Source organism: Myxocyprinus asiaticus, chromosome 14 (assembly GCF_019703515.2).
Source record: "Myxocyprinus asiaticus isolate MX2 ecotype Aquarium Trade chromosome 14, UBuf_Myxa_2, whole genome shotgun sequence".
Lineage (NCBI taxonomy): Eukaryota > Metazoa > Chordata > Actinopteri > Cypriniformes > Catostomidae > Myxocyprinus > Myxocyprinus asiaticus.
In genome coordinates this window covers 23,984,409-24,002,600 of record NC_059357.1, presented here as the reverse complement: position 1 = coordinate 24,002,600, position 18,192 = coordinate 23,984,409, and the positions used below count along the sequence as shown (strand labels likewise).

The window sequence follows — 18,192 nt, the reverse complement described above, 5'->3', positions numbered from 1 at the left end:
GATCTAATTCTGGTCAGTGCCCGGCAAAGAATTCATTTCTTGCTGCCCCAGCGCAGCCGAAAGCTACTTGTGAGCCACCAGTTGAGCCATCAGTGAAGCCACACAAGCCGAGGCCCACGTGTAAGCACCTGCCACCTCAGTGCGAAAACGGCAACGAATAAATGCCGGCCGGGCAACAGAAACATTACTGACACGCCCAGCCCTGTGAAGAGGAGCCCAGAGCTCGCTGTTATTCATGGCTCAGAGCCGAAGAAGGCTCTATTAGATTTCTCCCCTCTTCCCTATTACTGTTCATCGGGAACAGGACATTGTTCAAAATGTTGCTTCTGTGTGTAATACTCAAACAGAGATTGTTCTCGCAAGAGAGACAAAAACGCCTGTTGTAAAAACACGGGACATTCAGGGGGCCTGGGTAGCTCAGCAAGTAAAGACACTGACTAACACACTTGGAGTCGCAAGTTCGAATCCAGGGCGTGTTGAGTGATTCCAGTCAGGCTTCCTAAGCAACCAATTTGCCCGGTTGCTAGGGTGGGTAGGATCACGTTGGGCTAACCTCCTCTTAGTCACTATAATGTGGTTCTCACTCTCGGTGGGGCACGTGGTGTGTTGTGCGTGGATGCTGTGGAGAACAGCGTGAAGCCTCCACACGCACTAGCGGTAATGCGCTCGACAAGCCACGTGATAAGATGTGAGGATTGACAGTCTCCGACGCGGAGGCAACTGAGATTCGTCCTTCGCCACCCGGATTGAGGCAAGTCACTACGCCACAATGAGGACTTAGAGCGCATTTGGAATTGGGCATTCCAAATTGGGGAGAAAAGGGGAGAAAATCAAAAAACATGGGACATTCACACATTCTCAAGAAAAAGGGCCATTTTCACTTCATGTATCATGCACCCCACATTATGCTCAACCGCTTGCCTATGGTGAGCGGCACTTTATCACCTATAGCAAGCGAATCAATAAGCCTGCTGTCCCGCTGTGTGGACGCGTGGTGAGCCCTAACGGGTGTGTCAGACTGTTGCTAAAACAATAGAGCACGGTTATACGATTCAGTTTGTAGGCAGCCACTTCCCTTCACCAGCGTTTTGCAATCTGTGGTCCGACCACAGGATGTGTTGAGTGCAGATTCAGTCTCCTTGCAAAAAAACATGACAGAGACTGTCCCAGACTGTGACACACACCGCGGATTTTACAGCTGTTATTTTCTCATTCCGAAGAAAGCCAGAAGGCTTCGGCCCATTCTAGATCTGAGACAACTGAATCGCGTGCTCGCAAAGTGCCCATTCATAATGTTAACTCGGAAACAGACCTTATCGCACAACTGTCCTCAGGACTGGTTTGAGTCAATAGATCTGAAGGACGTGTATTTTCATGTACCAATTGCACCGCGTCAAGCGTTTTTTGAGATTCATGTTTGAGAGAACTGCGTATCAAGGTATGCAGGTATGCGTTTCCCCAGTGCGCCTCCATTCTGTCATCAGCAAAGTCCGAGGAGACATGGAATCAATTCTGTTAATTGCGCCTAAATTGCCCAATCAGTCCTGGTTTCCGGAGATGATAGAAATACTAGATGGCCCTACATGGGAAATACCGCTGAGGAGAGACCTTCTCTCTCAAGCACAAGGCACGATTTGGCATCCCCAGCCAGAGCTGTGGAACCTATACGTGTGGCCTCTGAATGGAGCACGTCAGACGAGCTAGAATTGCCTCAGCCTGTCATGAACACTGGAGGCTGGCTTGTAATTAAAACGACAATAAACCTATAAAAGGCTATTTTTTAAATATTTTTCTTTGTAGCTAAAAGGTTTTTATCAATGCCCTTCAGGGCTCAGGTGGTTCGTTTGCAAGCCTTTTTTCCACCATTTAATTCAGAAGAGCAATCTATGCATGTTACGCCCGTTGAGGGCATTGCTTGCATGTTTTGAGCACACCCGTCAGCTTAGGCTGTCGGATCAGCTCTTTATTTGTTATGGAGGATGCACAAAAGGAATGTCCATCTCCAAACAAAGGAACTATCACTGGATCGTTGATGTGATCACCTTCGCTTACGAATCACAGAGTGCGAATTGCCCTTTTGGTATCAAAGCGCATTCAACCAGAGGCATGGCCTCTTCATGGGCATGCACAAACGATGTGTCCTTACAGGACATGTTTGGCAGCAGGACGGAGATTTTATAACCTGGATTTGGTGTTCATCTCCTCAAGTCCTCGCTGTATAGAGTGCTTACATTCAAGCGGGTGAGCCCAAGCCCTTATTATGTGTGGGCTACAGACTATAAATCAACACAGCCTCCTGATTACATGCTGTTGAACTGCCTGTTGCCCATACAAACTTGTGCCCCTTTTTAAGTATGGGCTTCCCTGTCATTTTACACAACCGCCTGCATACAGACAGTTGTAAATTTCCCATAAAGTCACAAGTACTTTCATTGTAATAAAACTTCCTTCCCGACTGGGCTCATGAAGGTGTTAATTCATACTATATGACTATATAGTTCATATATCCATTCTAAGTGCTCCCCTCCTGGCTCACCATGAGGGTTATTCACTTGCTGTATACTCATGTCGGTCGCCGTCATGCTATTTCAATAAGTACTCCCATAAGAAATAAAAACCTACTTTTCCAATCATATTGTGAGAGGGTTAATAAACCATACTGTGTATGTCTATATGGTTCATATAGATTCCAGACTGCGTTCATTTCCATCTGGCATCCGCCATATGGGACTATTCATATACACTTTAAAGAGCACCTATTATGGTTTTTAAACGTGTCTAATTTTGTTTTAAAGGTCTCATACAATTGATTTACATGCATCCAAGGTCAAAAAACACTTTAATTTGCTCAATTTAAATTGCAGCATTACCTTTTTTCCCCAGTGTCAAAAACAACTTGTTCAATGATCCATTCTAAAGGATTCATTCTAAACTCCTCCTTTCAGAGAGCCTACTCTGCTCTGATTGGTCAGATGTCCAGTCTGTTGTGATTGGTCTACCGCTTTGTGTAGTTTGAGGGTGGGTCAAAGCTGTTCGCGAGCAGCCAATGAAGACCAGAGGCGGGTTTTTTGTTACCAAATTACGTAGGTTAGTACAGGAAGTAAGTCTGGAATTACAAACGACTAGTTTCAGATGTTCAGAATCGGTTCTTTCTTTTGGGAGTCAATAACTCCATTTGTCATGCACTTTGATTTTTGATACTTTGCAGACTTATTTACATTCACAAACAGCTATATAACACACTACATGAAAGGTAATATTTGAAAAACCATAATAGGTGCTCTTCAATATGACTTAAGTCGTTGGCCTGTGACTCCTTTATAATATCTCTATTTAGTGTTTTAACTCTGGGAGTGTAATGTCATGTAGTGTGGCGTGATGGGATTCCATTCCCCACAGTGTTATTATAGTTTTGGATTTTTTCTTTAGCTTTTATTTCTATTTTATATTCAATCTGTCATTACAATTTAGTTTAGTATTCGATAGTTCTCACAGTTTGTTTGTTAGTTTTAGTTTTTTCAGTATTTTGTAGTTTAAGTTTAGTTAGTTTTTATTTTAGTTTTAGTATTTTTTTATGGCTGCCAAAGCTGAATGTTTACTGGTGTAATTTAAAATGTCTAACATCATTTCATTTCTCACGGCAGTCTTGTGTTACATCTATCTAGTGGTATTTTCATGTTTAATGTGGATTGTAAATGTTGCAAAATTTATAATATAGGGCAAATATGGGCAAAGTGACAAAAGACATTTAAGCTTGATCCACATTGTACCCATATGTATTTCAATAATTATTATAAATCATTACTAAACTAATCTTTGTGGCGTGAACAATTTATGGTATCGTTCACCCAAAAATTTTAATTCTCATTTACTCACCCTCATTTCTATCCCAGATATTTCTCTCTTCTGCAAAGCACAAAGGCAGCATAAGTCATTCATAAGACTCCAGTGGTTAAATCAATGTTTTTAGAAGCAATGTGATAGGTGTGGGTGAGAAAGATCAAAATTTAACTCCCCTTTTACTGTAATTCTTGACATCAGCAATCTCCTTGGCAATCATGATTTCAAGCTTGAAATCATGATCGTTCCTGTAGACTGCAATTGCTAGATGTACAGTGAAAAATGAGTTATATTTTGGTCTGTTCTCACCCAAAACAGATTAGATCACTTCAGAAGACATGGATTAAACCACTAGAGTCTAAAGGGTTACTTTTATACTGCCTTTGCGCTTTTTAGAGCTTCAAGGTTTCAGACCCCATTCACTTGCATTGTATGTACCTACAGAGCTGAAATATTCTTCTAAAAATCTTAATTTGTGTTCTGCAGAAGAAAGAAAGTCAAACACATCTGGGATGGCATGAGGGCAAGTAAATGATGAGAGAATTTAAATTTTTGGGTCAACTATCCCTTTTTTGAGGTTTAAAATTGATGATTGGTGTGGCAGAACTCATTTCATGACCACTGGTGGGAAAAGCAATGGTAAAGAAAATGACAGAAATTTGAGGTAAATCTAGTTAAGCTTATAAACAAGTAAAAGTTAACTTAATGTTATGATGTGAAAGTGTAGAAGAAAATATAAAAATTAATTTCAGATATATATATTTTCTAGAGAATAATTTTTCCTCTGTCCCACTTTACCAGTAGGCCCTGCTACTTAAACACGTCTTGGAAAAGAGGATCTTCAAAGGTTTCAATTTCCAGTACTGAATATTTCTTAATTTTTGCTTTTAACTAAGGTAGAAGACATCCTAAGCTTTCTTCAAAAGGTATAATGTTAGGTTGTGTTGTTTTGATCATAATTCAAGTGTCAAGAATAAATTCGAGATCAATTTTATTTTAGTTAGTTTTGGAGTTATGAAAAATTATTTTAGTTGGTTTTAGTTAACTATAATAACACTGGTTCCCCATAGTGCTTACAGCAATGTCGAGTGAACTGAATCGATAGGGAACGTCTCCGGTTACACATGTAACCTTGGTTCCCTGAGATGCAGGGAACGAGACATTGCCAAAGCTGGCCGAACTACTACTTCAGAGTTTCATAATCAAGTGACTCACTCTTGTCCCTCAGTCAGAAAATTCTGAAGAAATGGTGACTGAGTGCCCGCTAATACAGGCCTAATACATGCCTAAAGGGGAGGGGCTCAGACACCATTGCCAATCAGAGGACTGGCGTGGTTGTATAAGGGTTTCAACAAGGTCGTGTAAGAAGGACACTCCCAATAGTGCTTATGGCAATGTCTCGTTCCCTTCATCTCAGGGAACCGAGGTTACATGTGTAACCGGAGATGTTTTCAGCTGATGTTGTATTGGAGGGTTTTCAGCTAACTGACCCATCATAAAATATTGTATACACTGGTAATGAATCATTCTAATCAAGATGAGACATTTATGTCAGACCCTTACGGACACAGTTGTTTTACATGTATGTTCATGCTGTATTTGAAGGTCTTTGTGATGTACATGTGTGACAGACATGCCTTGGCTCATGCTGTAAGTACCCCCAGTATTCCACATGTTCTCGGAGGGGGAGGAATAGTGTGAACCTGGAGGAGGGGCCGGTGTTGTGCCTGTGTACCTGCATAGCATCAGCAACACATCCCGCATGATTCACATTGCTTAAAAATGGAATCTAATTCTTTGTGTGCAAAGCAATTCGTTCACTTACCGGAAGAAGGGGTTCTTGAGATCAAGTAGATTACTGGACTTGGAGCCTGTCTGGTCTACTTGAGCAACAACACTAATGTCATAGCTTTGTCTGTGAGAGGAAGTGAAAAATGAAAAACTTTTAACTAAGAAGTAAAAAAAGGAAACCAGTAACTTGAGGGTAGGCAGAAAGTGTTCTCACCTCTTGTTGGCGATTAGAAGTGCGGTGCCTGACATGGTATCACCTGCCTTGGCAAAGAGAGGTGACTGCAGTAGACAGCGCACCTGGTACCAGTGAGTGAGGGGTTCTGTGGGAGCAGTAGAGAGCCACACAGTCACCCTGTGGTGAGAGAGACAGGAGAAAAGCATTATTAATTACAATATTCAAGCCATTACAAAACATTATATTTAATGTTGGGGAACAAAAGTAATGTTACCACACATCAAAATAGATTCAAGTTTTGCTACAGACAAAATGATACAAAATGGTACAGAGGCAGTGAAATGTTTTGTCTAACCCCCCTTATATTTATATTAGGGCTGGGAAGTTTAATTCATGAGTTAATAGTTGACTCTTTAAAGCGTTAAAAAATAATTTACCAATAATACAGTATCCATTTATTTTTTTCACTTTCTGAAACTTCACTAATGATTTTGCCCACTTCCTGTGGCTAAAACTGGTATATATAAATTTCCAGGAGGTACACGCTCGACTTAACTGCACATTCAAGCACAGAAACTGATTGTGATCAGATCATCACCGATCCTCCACCTGGTCGTCTAATGGTTAGATGGAGACCTGGAGAGGCCTTCAAGCCACAGTGTCTTGCACCCATTGTGAAATTTGTTGGAGGATCGTTGATGATCTGGGGGTGCTTTAGCAAGGCTGGAATCGGACAGATTCGTCTTTGTGAAGGATGCACGAATCAAGCCACGTACAAGGTTATCCTGGAAGAAAACTTGCTTCCTTCTGCTCTGACAATGTTCCCCAACTCTGAGGATTGGTTTTTCCAGCAGCACAATGCTCCATGCCACACAGCCAGGTCAATCAAGGTGTGGATGGAGGACCACCGGATCAAAACCCTGTTATGGCCAGCCCAATCTCCAGCCCTGAACCCCATTGAAAACCTCTGGAATGTGATCAAGAGGAAGATGGATGGCTACAAGCCATCAAAGAAAGCTGAGCTGGTTGATTTTTTTGCGCCAGGAGTGGCATAAAGTCACCCAACAGCAAACTGAAAGACTGGTAGAGAGCATGCCAAGACGCATTAAAGCTGTGATTAAAAATCAGGGTTATTCCACCACTTACTGATTTCTGAACTCTTCCTAAGTTAAAACATTAGTATTGGGTTGTTTAAAAATGAATATGAACTTGTTTTCTTTGCATTATTCGAGGTCTGAAAACACTGCATCTTTTCTGTTATTTTGACCAGTTGCCATTTTCTGCAAATAAATGCTCTAAATGACAATATTTTTATTTGGAATTTGGAAGAAATGTTGACAGTACTTTATAGAATAAAACAAGTGTTCATTTTACTCAAACACATTCCTATAAATAGTAAATCTATTGTGTATACAGTTGTGCTCAAAAGTTTGCATACCCTGGCAGAAATTGTGAAATTTTGGCATTGATTTTGAAAATATGACTGATCATGCAAAACAAAAACTGTCTTATTTAATGATAGTGATCATATGAATCCATTTATAATCACATAGTTGTTTGTCACCTTTTTAAATCATAATGATAACAAAAATCACCCAAATGGCCCTGATCAAAAGTTTACATACCCTTGAATGTTTGGCCTTGTTACAGACACACAAGGTGACACACACAGGTTTAAATGGCAATTCAAGGTTAATTTCCCACACCTGTGTCACCTGTGTGTGTTTAAATTGCAATTAGTGTGTGTATAAATAGTCAATGAGTTTGTTAGCTCTCATGTGGATGCACTGAGCAGGCTAGATACAGAGCCATGGGGAGCAGAAAAGAACTGTCAAAAGACCTGCATAACAAGGTAATGGAACTTTATAAAGATGGAAAAGGATATAAAAATATATACAACGCATTGAAAATACCAGTCAGTACTGTTCAACCAATTATTAAGAAGTGAAAAATTTGGGGATCTCTTGACCAAGAAAGATTTCAGCCACAACTGCCAGAAGAATTGTTCGGGATACAAAGAAAAACCCACAGGTAACCTCAGGAGAAATACAGGCTGCTCTGGAAAAAGACAGTGTGGTTGTTTCAAGGAGCACAATACGACGATACTTGAACAAAAATGAGCTGCATGGTCGAGTTGCCAGAAAGAAGCCTTTACCGCACCAATGCCACAAAAAAGCCCAGTTACAATATGCCCGACAACACCTTGACACGCCTCACAGCTTCTGGCACACTGTAATTTGGAATGACGAGACCAAAATAGAGCTTTACGGTCACAACCATAAGCGCTATGTTTGGAGAGGTGTCAACAAGGCCTATAGTGAAAAGAATACCATCCCCACTGTGAAGCATGGTGGTGGCTCACTGATGTTTTGGCGGTGTGTGAGCTTTAAATGCATGGGGAATTTTGTGAAAATTGATGGCAAGATGAATGCAGCATGTTATCAGAAAATACTGGTAGACAATTTGCATTCTTCTGCACGAAAGCTGCATATGGGACGCTCTTGGACATTCCAGCACGACAATAACCCTGAGCACAAGGCCAAGTTATCCCTCCAGTGGTTACAGCAGAAAAAGGTGAAGGTTCTGGAGCAGCCATCACAGTCTCTTTTGCCTGCTCACTCATGTTTTCTTTAAGAATGGTACATATATTACCAATTCTCCAAGGGTATGCAAACTTTTGAGCACAACTGTATATGAGAAAATATACAGTGTTAAGTAATAAAGGTTAGTGCATACGACACAGGTCAGAATCAAACCTGTAGCTTCCACATGAGCACCATGGTTCAATCTGTCTTTAGTATGAGTTCTTATTGCTATGTCAAGGCTCTGACACTCACATAAAAATATTTTCCCTCATATCAAAGAATACTGACTCCCCACATTTGGCATAAGAATTGCAAAGACATTTTGCACATCTCATTAACACATACATGAATAAAGAGGATGTGTTAGAACTTACGCTGATCCTATGAATGCCACGTCAAACCAGAAAGCCAGCCCGTGCACAAGCCCTGAATGCATCATGTGAAATTTGAAGGGGATTTCTATCCTGAGAACAAAGAAAAGGGGAAACAAAAAAGTGTGACTTTAATTACTTTTTCCCAATATAATATTATTAATATCCATGACTTCTCTGAGTCTAGTAATCACAGTTTCAAATTTTTCCATGACTGTGCAAACCCTGGTACACATAAACAGTCTGAAAAATGTTTTGTTATACTGTACTTGTAAAGATCCTCTTCTTTAGCTTCTAAAAAGTTGACTGTATATTTCACTGATTTTGCCATCAGGATCCTGATGTCAAAAGTGTCCTGTAAAAAATAAGAGGAAGATGAGAAATGCCAGACCAAAGTATGCTGTCATGATATAACCCCGAGTCTTGCATGTTAAGGAGGATGAAGCAGGTCAAATAAACAGGGTGATGGGCTGTAAGGCCTCCCGTCAAGGGCTAAGCCACAATAAAGCAGACTCAGTCCTAGCTCAGAGGGCTCTCTGCCTTGGCCTGAACTCTGAAGGCTGCTAGAACAGCACCCCTTAGAGTCAAACCAGAGCAATGGCAGGTCACTGTCCCAGCAGTGTAACACCATAACAGGCACCACAAATGCCTGCACAGCTGACTACTGCTGGACACACACACACACACACACACACACACACACACACACACACACACAGTGTGTAAAGTAGATTCTGATGACTGAAAATCAGTGAACTGAAAAATCAAGCACACAATTGATAGCTGAATGAGAACAGTTAACATTTACTCACCCTCATGTCATTCCAAACCTGTATTACTCTTTCTTCTGTTGAACACAAAAAGAGAGTTTTTACAGAACATCCTGTCTACTTTTTTTTTTCTCTCCATATAATGAGTCAATTAGGACTTGGGCTGTCAAGCTCCAAAATAAAAAAGCACCAAAAATGTAGTCCATTGAACTCATTCTGTATATTCCAAGTCTTCTGAAGCCATTCGACAGCTTTGTTTGAAAAACAGACCAAAATGACATCATAATGGAAAACATGACGGACAGTCCTTATTCACTTTCTTTATATGGAAAAAATTGACCAGGACATTCTTTAAAAATTCTCCTTTTGTGTTCAACAGAAGAAAGTCAGGCATAGAGGAACAACATCTCAATTTCCTTTCTGGGTAAACTATTCCTTTAATTAGAGAGAAAAAAAAAAAAAAAATGAAGCAAATTGATAAATTCCAGAAAACCAGTGAGATTCAGTGAGGATCTGCAATGAAAATAAACAACCAAGATTACATTTAGCACTGCCACACTATTGACTCTTTAGGCTTAACCTCTATAGAGTTCTTGTACATACTGTGTTAAGATGTGCTACATGAACCTTCCCTTATGGATGAACATTCATAGCATGACCCTTTACTAGAGCCCGACCAATATGGGATTTATGAGACCGACACCGATTTTAGAGGGGGAAAATTCACCGATTACCGATATGGTGGTCGATATAACTAATTTTTGAGCTGGAATGAAAACAGACCTTTTCTATGTGGATTGTGCACCGATTTTGCACCGATATGACTATGCAAAGGTACTCGGAAGGCTGCTTCCTTAAATATTTTTTAACAAAGAACATTTGACATTATTATTATACATTGTCAAATTCTAGAAATGAACACTGAGAAAAACAATAAAAGTACAATAAATGGCTTAATAAACATCAGTACTGTATGTTTAGTGTAAGTCAATTGCTGACCATTTAAATAAAGAATAAATAAAATAAAAATCAGTACTGTATGTTTAGTATCAGTCAATTACTGACCAATAAGATAAATAAATTCAAATAAAATAAATAGCTAAATAAACATCAGTACTGTATATTTAATATCAGTCAAATGCTGACCATTTAAATAAAGAATAAATAAAAATAAAATAAATAGCTAAATAAACATCAGTACTGTATTTTCAGTATCAGTCAGTTGCTGACCATTTAAATAAAGAATCAATTAAAATTATAACTAAATAAACATCAGTACTGTATGTTTAGTATCAGTCCATGGCTGACCATTAAAATAAAGAATAAATAAAAATAAAATAAACAGCTAAATAAACATCAGGGGCCGGTTGCACCAGCTATACGTACATTACGACTTAGCCTAGTTGTGGCGTAAATGGGCACCAAGTCAAAATGTATGCACTACTAAATATTTGAGCGTTGCACAATTATATTTAGGTAGGACGTAACCCTATGTATAAACTATATATATACGGCAGCCTCTGACCAGGAATAATGGATGGAATAAAAAAGCAGACACAATGACATCAATGAGCTCATGTTTTGGTTGACAGGCTTCAATCCTTTCAACATATACGATGGTGTTGGCATTTACACTCATTTACATTTACGAGAAAGAGAAAGAAAACATACTTAAAGCAGCTCTTCAGCATGAAACCGATCTAACGGTGCAGTTTTTAGGCTGCGTCGCCCGGTGTCAAGTTTCAACACATTCAAAATATACATAGGATATTAAAATGAATGTCTATTTTTCCAGCCTATTGTATTAGTATTTATTTATCACCCCTTATTTATTTTAGATACAGTTCCTATATATTATTATTTACACAGGGCAAATATACTATTTATTAAATTTACTTTTATTACGTATCCTATTTTAATGTCTGGAAAAACAGACTTTTAAATATTACATTTTGTAAATGCAACGATTGGAATTGTTCGGTTGAAGGGGGTACCAAACTGTGAATCCTGAACAAAACAGTTTGGTGAATACATGTTTACATATTAGCTTCCACTCAGCTGACAAGGTATGAAAGCAGCTACGTTAGCTATAAGCTTGTTGCCACGGAGAGCAAAAGATGGACTTTATTTACTTTCCAGCATTGCGTCTCACAAACTAGGTAACAACATAGCGTGAAATCAACACTCAACAGACACAATCCACCACCGCACTGTTGTCTGCTGAGCAGCAAAAAGATGCTCTGATGTTTACCTTTCAATCTGCTACATTACTGACTGCACTGAGAAACTATGGCTGGCTAACATAACAAAGAGATGTGATCAACATGAGTGACATGGTTGTCAGGGACAGGGTTAACATTATATTAGTTATATAAAATGATGGGTTCATTGTTTATTAACTTTCCAGAATGTATTTCACAAACTAGTTAGCAATTTACCGAGAAGACACCGCTGAACGCCGCACCACTTAACTCCGCACTGTCTGCAGAGCCACCGTCAGTTCAGTTCTGTAAACAATGCTGGACAAACTACGTAATGACACCAATTCTAAAGTATTGTTTTCTGCATTATATGTTCTGAAAAATAGTTTTCATATCTGGGCATATTGGTAAACATATACGGCGATACCGATATATCGGTGAAAGGCTAATATCGGCCGATAATAACAGTGGGCGCAGACACCCCAACCCAGGGGCGGATCTAGAATTTGTTTTATGTGGTGGAATACAGACTTTGAGGGGTGGCAACACCAAAGCAAGTGCCCATGCTTGGTTTTAATGGATTAAGTTACCAAGCTTCACTGCAACAAGTACAAAACTCAGCAAAAAAAGATTCAGAACATAAAATGATTCAACATCTAAGACATAAACTGAACAAGTTTCACAGACATGTGACTAACAGAAATGAAATAATTTGTCCCTGATCAAAGGGGTGGTCAAAATCAAAAGTAACAGTCAGTATCTGGTGTGGCCACCAGCTGCATTAAGTACTGCAGTGCATCTCCTCCTCATGGACTGCACCAGATTTGCCAGTTCTTGCTGTGAGATGTTACCCCACTCTTCCACCAAGGCACTTGCAAGTTCCCAGACATTTCTGGGGGGAATGGCCCTAGCCCTCACCCTCCGATCCAACAGGTCCCAGACGTGCTCAATGGGATTGAGATCCGGGCTCTTCGCTGGCCATGGCAGAACACTGACATTCCTGTATTGCAGGAAATCACACACGGAACGAGCAGTATGGCTGGTGGCATCGTCATGCTGGAGGGTCATGTCAGGATGAACCTGCAGGAAGGGTACCACATGAGGGAGGAGGATGTCTTCTCTGTAACGAACAGTGTTGAGATTGCCTGCAATAACAAGCTCAGTCCGATGATGCTGTGACACACCGCCCCAGACCATGACGGACCCTCCACCTCCAAATCGATCCCACTCCAGAGTACAGGCCTCGGTGTAACACTCATTCATTCGACGACAAAAGCAAGTCTGACCATCACCCCTGGTGAGACAAAACCATGACTCGTCAGTGAAGAGCACTTATTGCCAGTCCTGTCTGGTCCAGTGAAGGTAGGTTTTTGCCCATAGGCGACGTTGTTGCTGGTGATGTCTGGTAAGGACCTGCCTTACAACAGCCCTACAAGCCCTCAGTCCGGCCTCTCCCAGCCTACTGCGGACAGTCTGAGCACTGATGGAGGGATTGTGCGTTCCTGGTGTAACTAAGGCAGTTGTTGTTGCCATCCTGTACCTGTCCCGCAGGTGTGATATTCAAATGTACCGATCCTGTGCAAGTGTTCTTACATGTGGTCTGCCACTGCGAGGACAATCAGCTGTCCTTCCTGTCTCCCTGTAGTGCTGTCTTAGGCGTCTCATGATACGGACATTGCAATTTATTGCCCTGGCCACATCTGCACTCCTCATGCCTCCATGCAGCATGCCTAAGGCATGTTCACACAGATGAGCAGGGACCCTGGGCATCTTTCTTTTGGTGTTTTTTTTTTTTTTGGAGTCAGTAGAAAGGTCTCTTTAGTGTCGTAAGTTTTTATAACTGTGACCTTAATTGCCTACCGTAAGTTGTTAGTGTCTTAATGACTGTTCCACAGGCGCATGTTCATTTTATGGTTCATTGAACAAGCATGGTGAACATTGTTTAAACCCTTTACAATAAAGATCTGTAAAAGTTATTTGGATTTAAAATTCTCTTTAAAATACAGTGTCCTGAAAAAGGGACATTTCTTTTTTTGCTGAGTTTAATTCATTAATTTGCATAACAATAAAAAATAAGTAACAAAATGTCCATCTATAATTATAATTAATTATAATAATAATTATAATTAATTATAATTTTCTTTATTTATCACACATTATACATTTGCACATATACAGTGAAATTCTTCTTTTTCACATATCCCAGCTAGGCTGGGGTCAGAGTGCAGGGTCAGCCATGATACGGCGCCCCTGGAGCAGATAGGGTCAAGGGCCCAACAGTGGCATCTTGGCGGTGCTGGGGCTTGAACCCCCGACCTTCTGATCAGTAACCCAGAGCCTTAACCGCTGAGCTACCACTGCCCACTAGTTTTCGCATATCCCAGCCAAGCTGGGGTCAGAGCGCAGGGTCAGCCATGATACGGCGCCCCTGGAGCAGATGGGGTCAAGGGCCTGGGTCAAGGGCCCAACGGTGGCATCTCCAGAGCACCAAGGCATTGCCTATTAAACACATCAACAAATTCTAAATGTTCCTTAGCTTGACAAACAGAACTGGCAATCTGGACTAAACATCACTACCTTATGCAGGCCAATTTTTTTTTATTGTGTTAAATGTACCCATGGATGGAGAGTGCATGCATATCCCATGTTATTCTGCTTATAAAGTCCTGTAGGTCTATCACCTTTGTAACAGCTGGAATAAGCCATTTGAAAGAGAACATTAACACAAAGTTAGGTCTAAATAAAAATAAATTGTATGGAAAATTTTACTGTTGGGGGCAGTTCTGCGAAACTCATGAATATTAATTATGTTATGCACAGTAAAAGATTATTTTAAATTATGTTTTGTTTTGATAAACAGTCAGTCATTCTTAATGACCGACTAAAGCACTCAAATAAATATTTCACATAATATGGTAACTTCATCTCTACATCTGCCACTATCAGTCTTGGGATTTGTTAGTCACTAGATTAATTCATAGATCAGCACTTTGATTAAGAACATGACTGATTGATATAGTGGTAACTTTTTGCTTCTAGTTTTTAGAGGTTCAGTGTTCAAATTTGCCCATATATAACTTTTTGTTTTAATAAACCAAATTTGCATCTGTACGTCTGTGGATCGGTGTTACACTTTAAAAATAAAATGCAATAAAACATGCGGGGAGACAAGAGTAGCGGAAATACAGACACATTTATTGACAGTCCTGTTCTGTATATGAAAATACAGCAAACTCCAAAGTTCAGACAGCAACAACCACAAACTCTCCGCACCAGCAGCGGTAACCTGGAAAAAAGTCAATGTGCACCTGTGCACCTGTGAACGAGATGACACAGCTCACGAACATCCGTCTGCCATCGCACAACCCAGCCATGGAACTCTCAGTTTATATACAGTGCATTCAGAAAGTATTCAGACCCCTTCATATTTTTCACATTTTGTTATGTTACAACCTTATGCTAAAATGCTTCAAATTATTATTTTCTCAACAATCTACACCTCATACCCCATAATGACAAAGCAAAAACCAGATTTTTTATAACTTTTAAATTTATTAAAAAGAAAAAACTGAACTAATCACATTGACATAAGTATTCAGATCCTTTGCTATGACACTTGAAAATTAGCTCAGGTACATCCCATGTCTCTTGATCATCTTTGAGATGTTTCTACACTTTGATTGGTGTCCACCTGTGGCAAATTCAATTTATTGGGCATGATTTGGAAAGGCACACACCTGTCTATACAAGGTCTCACAGCTGAAAATGCATAGAGCAAAAATCAAGCCATGAGGTCAAAGGAATTGCCTGCAGAGCTCAGAGACAGGACTGTGTCGATGCACAGATCTGGGGAAGGTTACAAAAAAAGTTTGGCTGCATTGAAGGTTCCCAAGAGCACAGTGGCCTCCATAATTCTAAATGGAAGAAGTTTGGAACAACCAGGACTCTTCCTAGAGCTGGCCACCAGGCCAAACTGAGCAACTGGGTGAGAAGGGCCTTGGTAAGAGAGGTGACCAAGAACCTGATGGTTACTCTGGTTGAGCTCCAGAGATCATGTGTGGAGATGGGAAGAAACTTGCAGAAGGACAACCATCACTGCAACACTCCACCAATCTAGGCTTTATGGCAGAGTGGCCACACAGAAGCCTCTCATCAGTGCAAGACACATGAAAAAGCACCTAAAGGACTCTCAGACTGTGAGAAACAAGATTCTCTGGTCTGATGAAACAAAGATTGAGCTGTTTGGCCCAATCAAGCATCATGTCTGGAGGAAACCAGGTACCGCTCATCACCTGAGCAATACCATCCCAACGGTGAAGCATGGTGGTGGTGGTGGTAGCATCATGCTGTGGGAGTGTTTTTCAGCAGCAGGGACTGGTCAGGGTTGAAGGAAAGCTGAATGCAGCAAAATACAGAGATATCCTTAATGAAAACCTGGTCCAGAGCACTCAGGACCTCAGACTGGGCTCAAGGTTCACCTTCCAACAGGACAATGACCCTAAGCACACAGCCAAGACAACGCAAGAGTGGCTTAGGGACAACTCTGTGAATGTCATTGAGTGGCCCAGCCAGAGCCTGGACTTGAACCCAATTGAAAAATGGACTTGAAAAATGGGTCTGTGTAGTCATTTGTGCATTTGGTGAGAGTTGAGGCAGTTTGACATGAATAAAACCCTACACAATCTCAACATCAACTATAATATACTTACATTAATATTTAATACATTTGGATACTTATGCTGTGGTGGCAGATGGGGTGGCAATGCTTTTTCTTAGGGTGGCAAATGCCACCCCGGTAGATCTGCCCCTGCCCCAACCACAAAATACAGCCTTTCATAACGGGCACAGAGGCAAGCATACATACTTCACATACAGTCTTCTGTATTAAACTTTCACTAGATCTATTTTCCTAATTCAAGAAGCATGCTACCTTTCATTGTTTCCCCTAAATATTTTATTTTTCTCATTTGGACTCCACATGGCACTGATATGCAACTTAAGCATGTAACTCAATCACGACGGCATTTACTCTCACCCATTGCCTCTCTTACATAACCAGTAAGTAGCTGAATCACAAGTTTCCTTAACATATCACACACATTTTTCCCAGTACCCCTTCATATTTTTCAGTGTTAAAATTCTTTCTCCTATCCCAGCTTAAGATGCAGAGACAACTATAAGCCATCCATAGGTTAATTTTTCTCAAAAACTGTAAACCCTGTGGTGCTATAAAAATTCCTCTGTATGTTTTGAGCAGCCTGTCCAGCCCTACACAGCAACATTGACTGGATCAATGGTGTAAGTTGTGGGCGGGGCTATCTGTTTGTTCGATCAACAGAACGGGGCATATTCGTAAAGCTGTTTTGAAAACAATGTTTAATTTTGCAATCCCATTCGGTTGCACAGAAATTACACACTTCAGCTTTAAAGGGGTCATAACATGAGGAATACAATTTTCCTTGATCTTTTGACATATGAGGTCATTGTACTATAAAAATATACTGTAAGTTTCAGAACTCAAAACATTCTCCTTACTGCAAAAAGAGCATTTGTTGAAATCAAGCTGCCAAAATGACTCGTTCTCACCTTCCTCCACATTGTGATGACACACAGTTGTAGACTTTTGTATCAGACCGCCTCCACAACACAACCACGCCTACTTTACCTTTAATCACTTCCATAGCCCCGCACAGTAGGATGAGCAGTGAGATGGCAATGAGAGAGCAGGTCAGTCAAGAGCCAATCATAACAGTGGCCATTTACTGTCAAGTCTTAAAGGAGAAGCAGCACTAAAACTAAGTGTTTCTGACAGACTTTCCTAATGAGGAAGGAAAATTATCATGTTTTACAAAAAGCTAAAAACTTCACTAGTATTATAAGTGAACCTCAAGATATACATGAAAATAATAAAAATGCATGTCATGACCCCTTTAAAGGCACAAACCTAAGCCCTGCCTTCTAATGAACTTTCCAAACCGTGACTCTGACAAGCTAGCAACATACTTAGAAATAATCAAGCTAATGCTGCACGTTTATGACAAAAATCATATTTGTCGATCATTTCCCTTGATACTGTAATCGTGAATATTAATTTCGATTAAACAATTTTTTTAGGGCAACTGCACGCCATTTTCTTTATTTAGGCTACACGTGCACAACAAGCCGAGACCGGTGTTCATGTGAGACATACAACATGCAACAGTCTGCGCTAAACAACTCTTTAGGATGGTTACGGATAGACATGTGGAATCTGTGTGCACAAAATTCAGTAGAAAAATTTGGACATGCATTATTTACAAATTCACACACATTTCTGCTCCTCATGTGTTTGTTGATTTGTTGTAGAACTCTCAGCTCACATTTTACCAAATTTTGTAGATTTTATCAAAATCAGCACAGAAAATGCCAAATAAATTCTGATTCTGTCTGTCTAATCTAAACACTGATTCATCATTGCTT

At 40.3% G+C, this 18,192-nt stretch overlaps 1 protein-coding gene and 1 non-coding gene across 3 annotated transcripts in view; both read right to left on the bottom strand.

The window, feature by feature from the left end:
• LOC127451778 (histone-arginine methyltransferase CARM1-like) overlaps positions 1 to 18,192 on the bottom strand; it is a 36,308-nt gene that overhangs the window by 5,569 nt on the left and 12,547 nt on the right. For both annotated transcript variants that reach the window (XM_051716716.1, XM_051716715.1), the window contains exons 9-13: positions 9,032 to 9,117; positions 8,766 to 8,855; positions 5,846 to 5,983; positions 5,666 to 5,755; positions 5,478 to 5,575 (exon numbers count right to left, since the gene is read on the bottom strand). In XM_051716716.1, the coding sequence (XP_051572676.1) occupies positions 5,478 to 5,575; positions 5,666 to 5,755; positions 5,846 to 5,983; positions 8,766 to 8,855; positions 9,032 to 9,117 (502 nt within the window). The remainder of the gene's footprint in view (positions 1 to 5,477; positions 5,576 to 5,665; positions 5,756 to 5,845; positions 5,984 to 8,765; positions 8,856 to 9,031; positions 9,118 to 18,192) is intronic.
• Positions 9,232 to 9,434, bottom strand: LOC127452389 (small nucleolar RNA SNORA74). Its single transcript, XR_007899257.1, has one exon. It is a non-coding gene; the product is annotated as a small nucleolar RNA SNORA74 (small nucleolar RNA).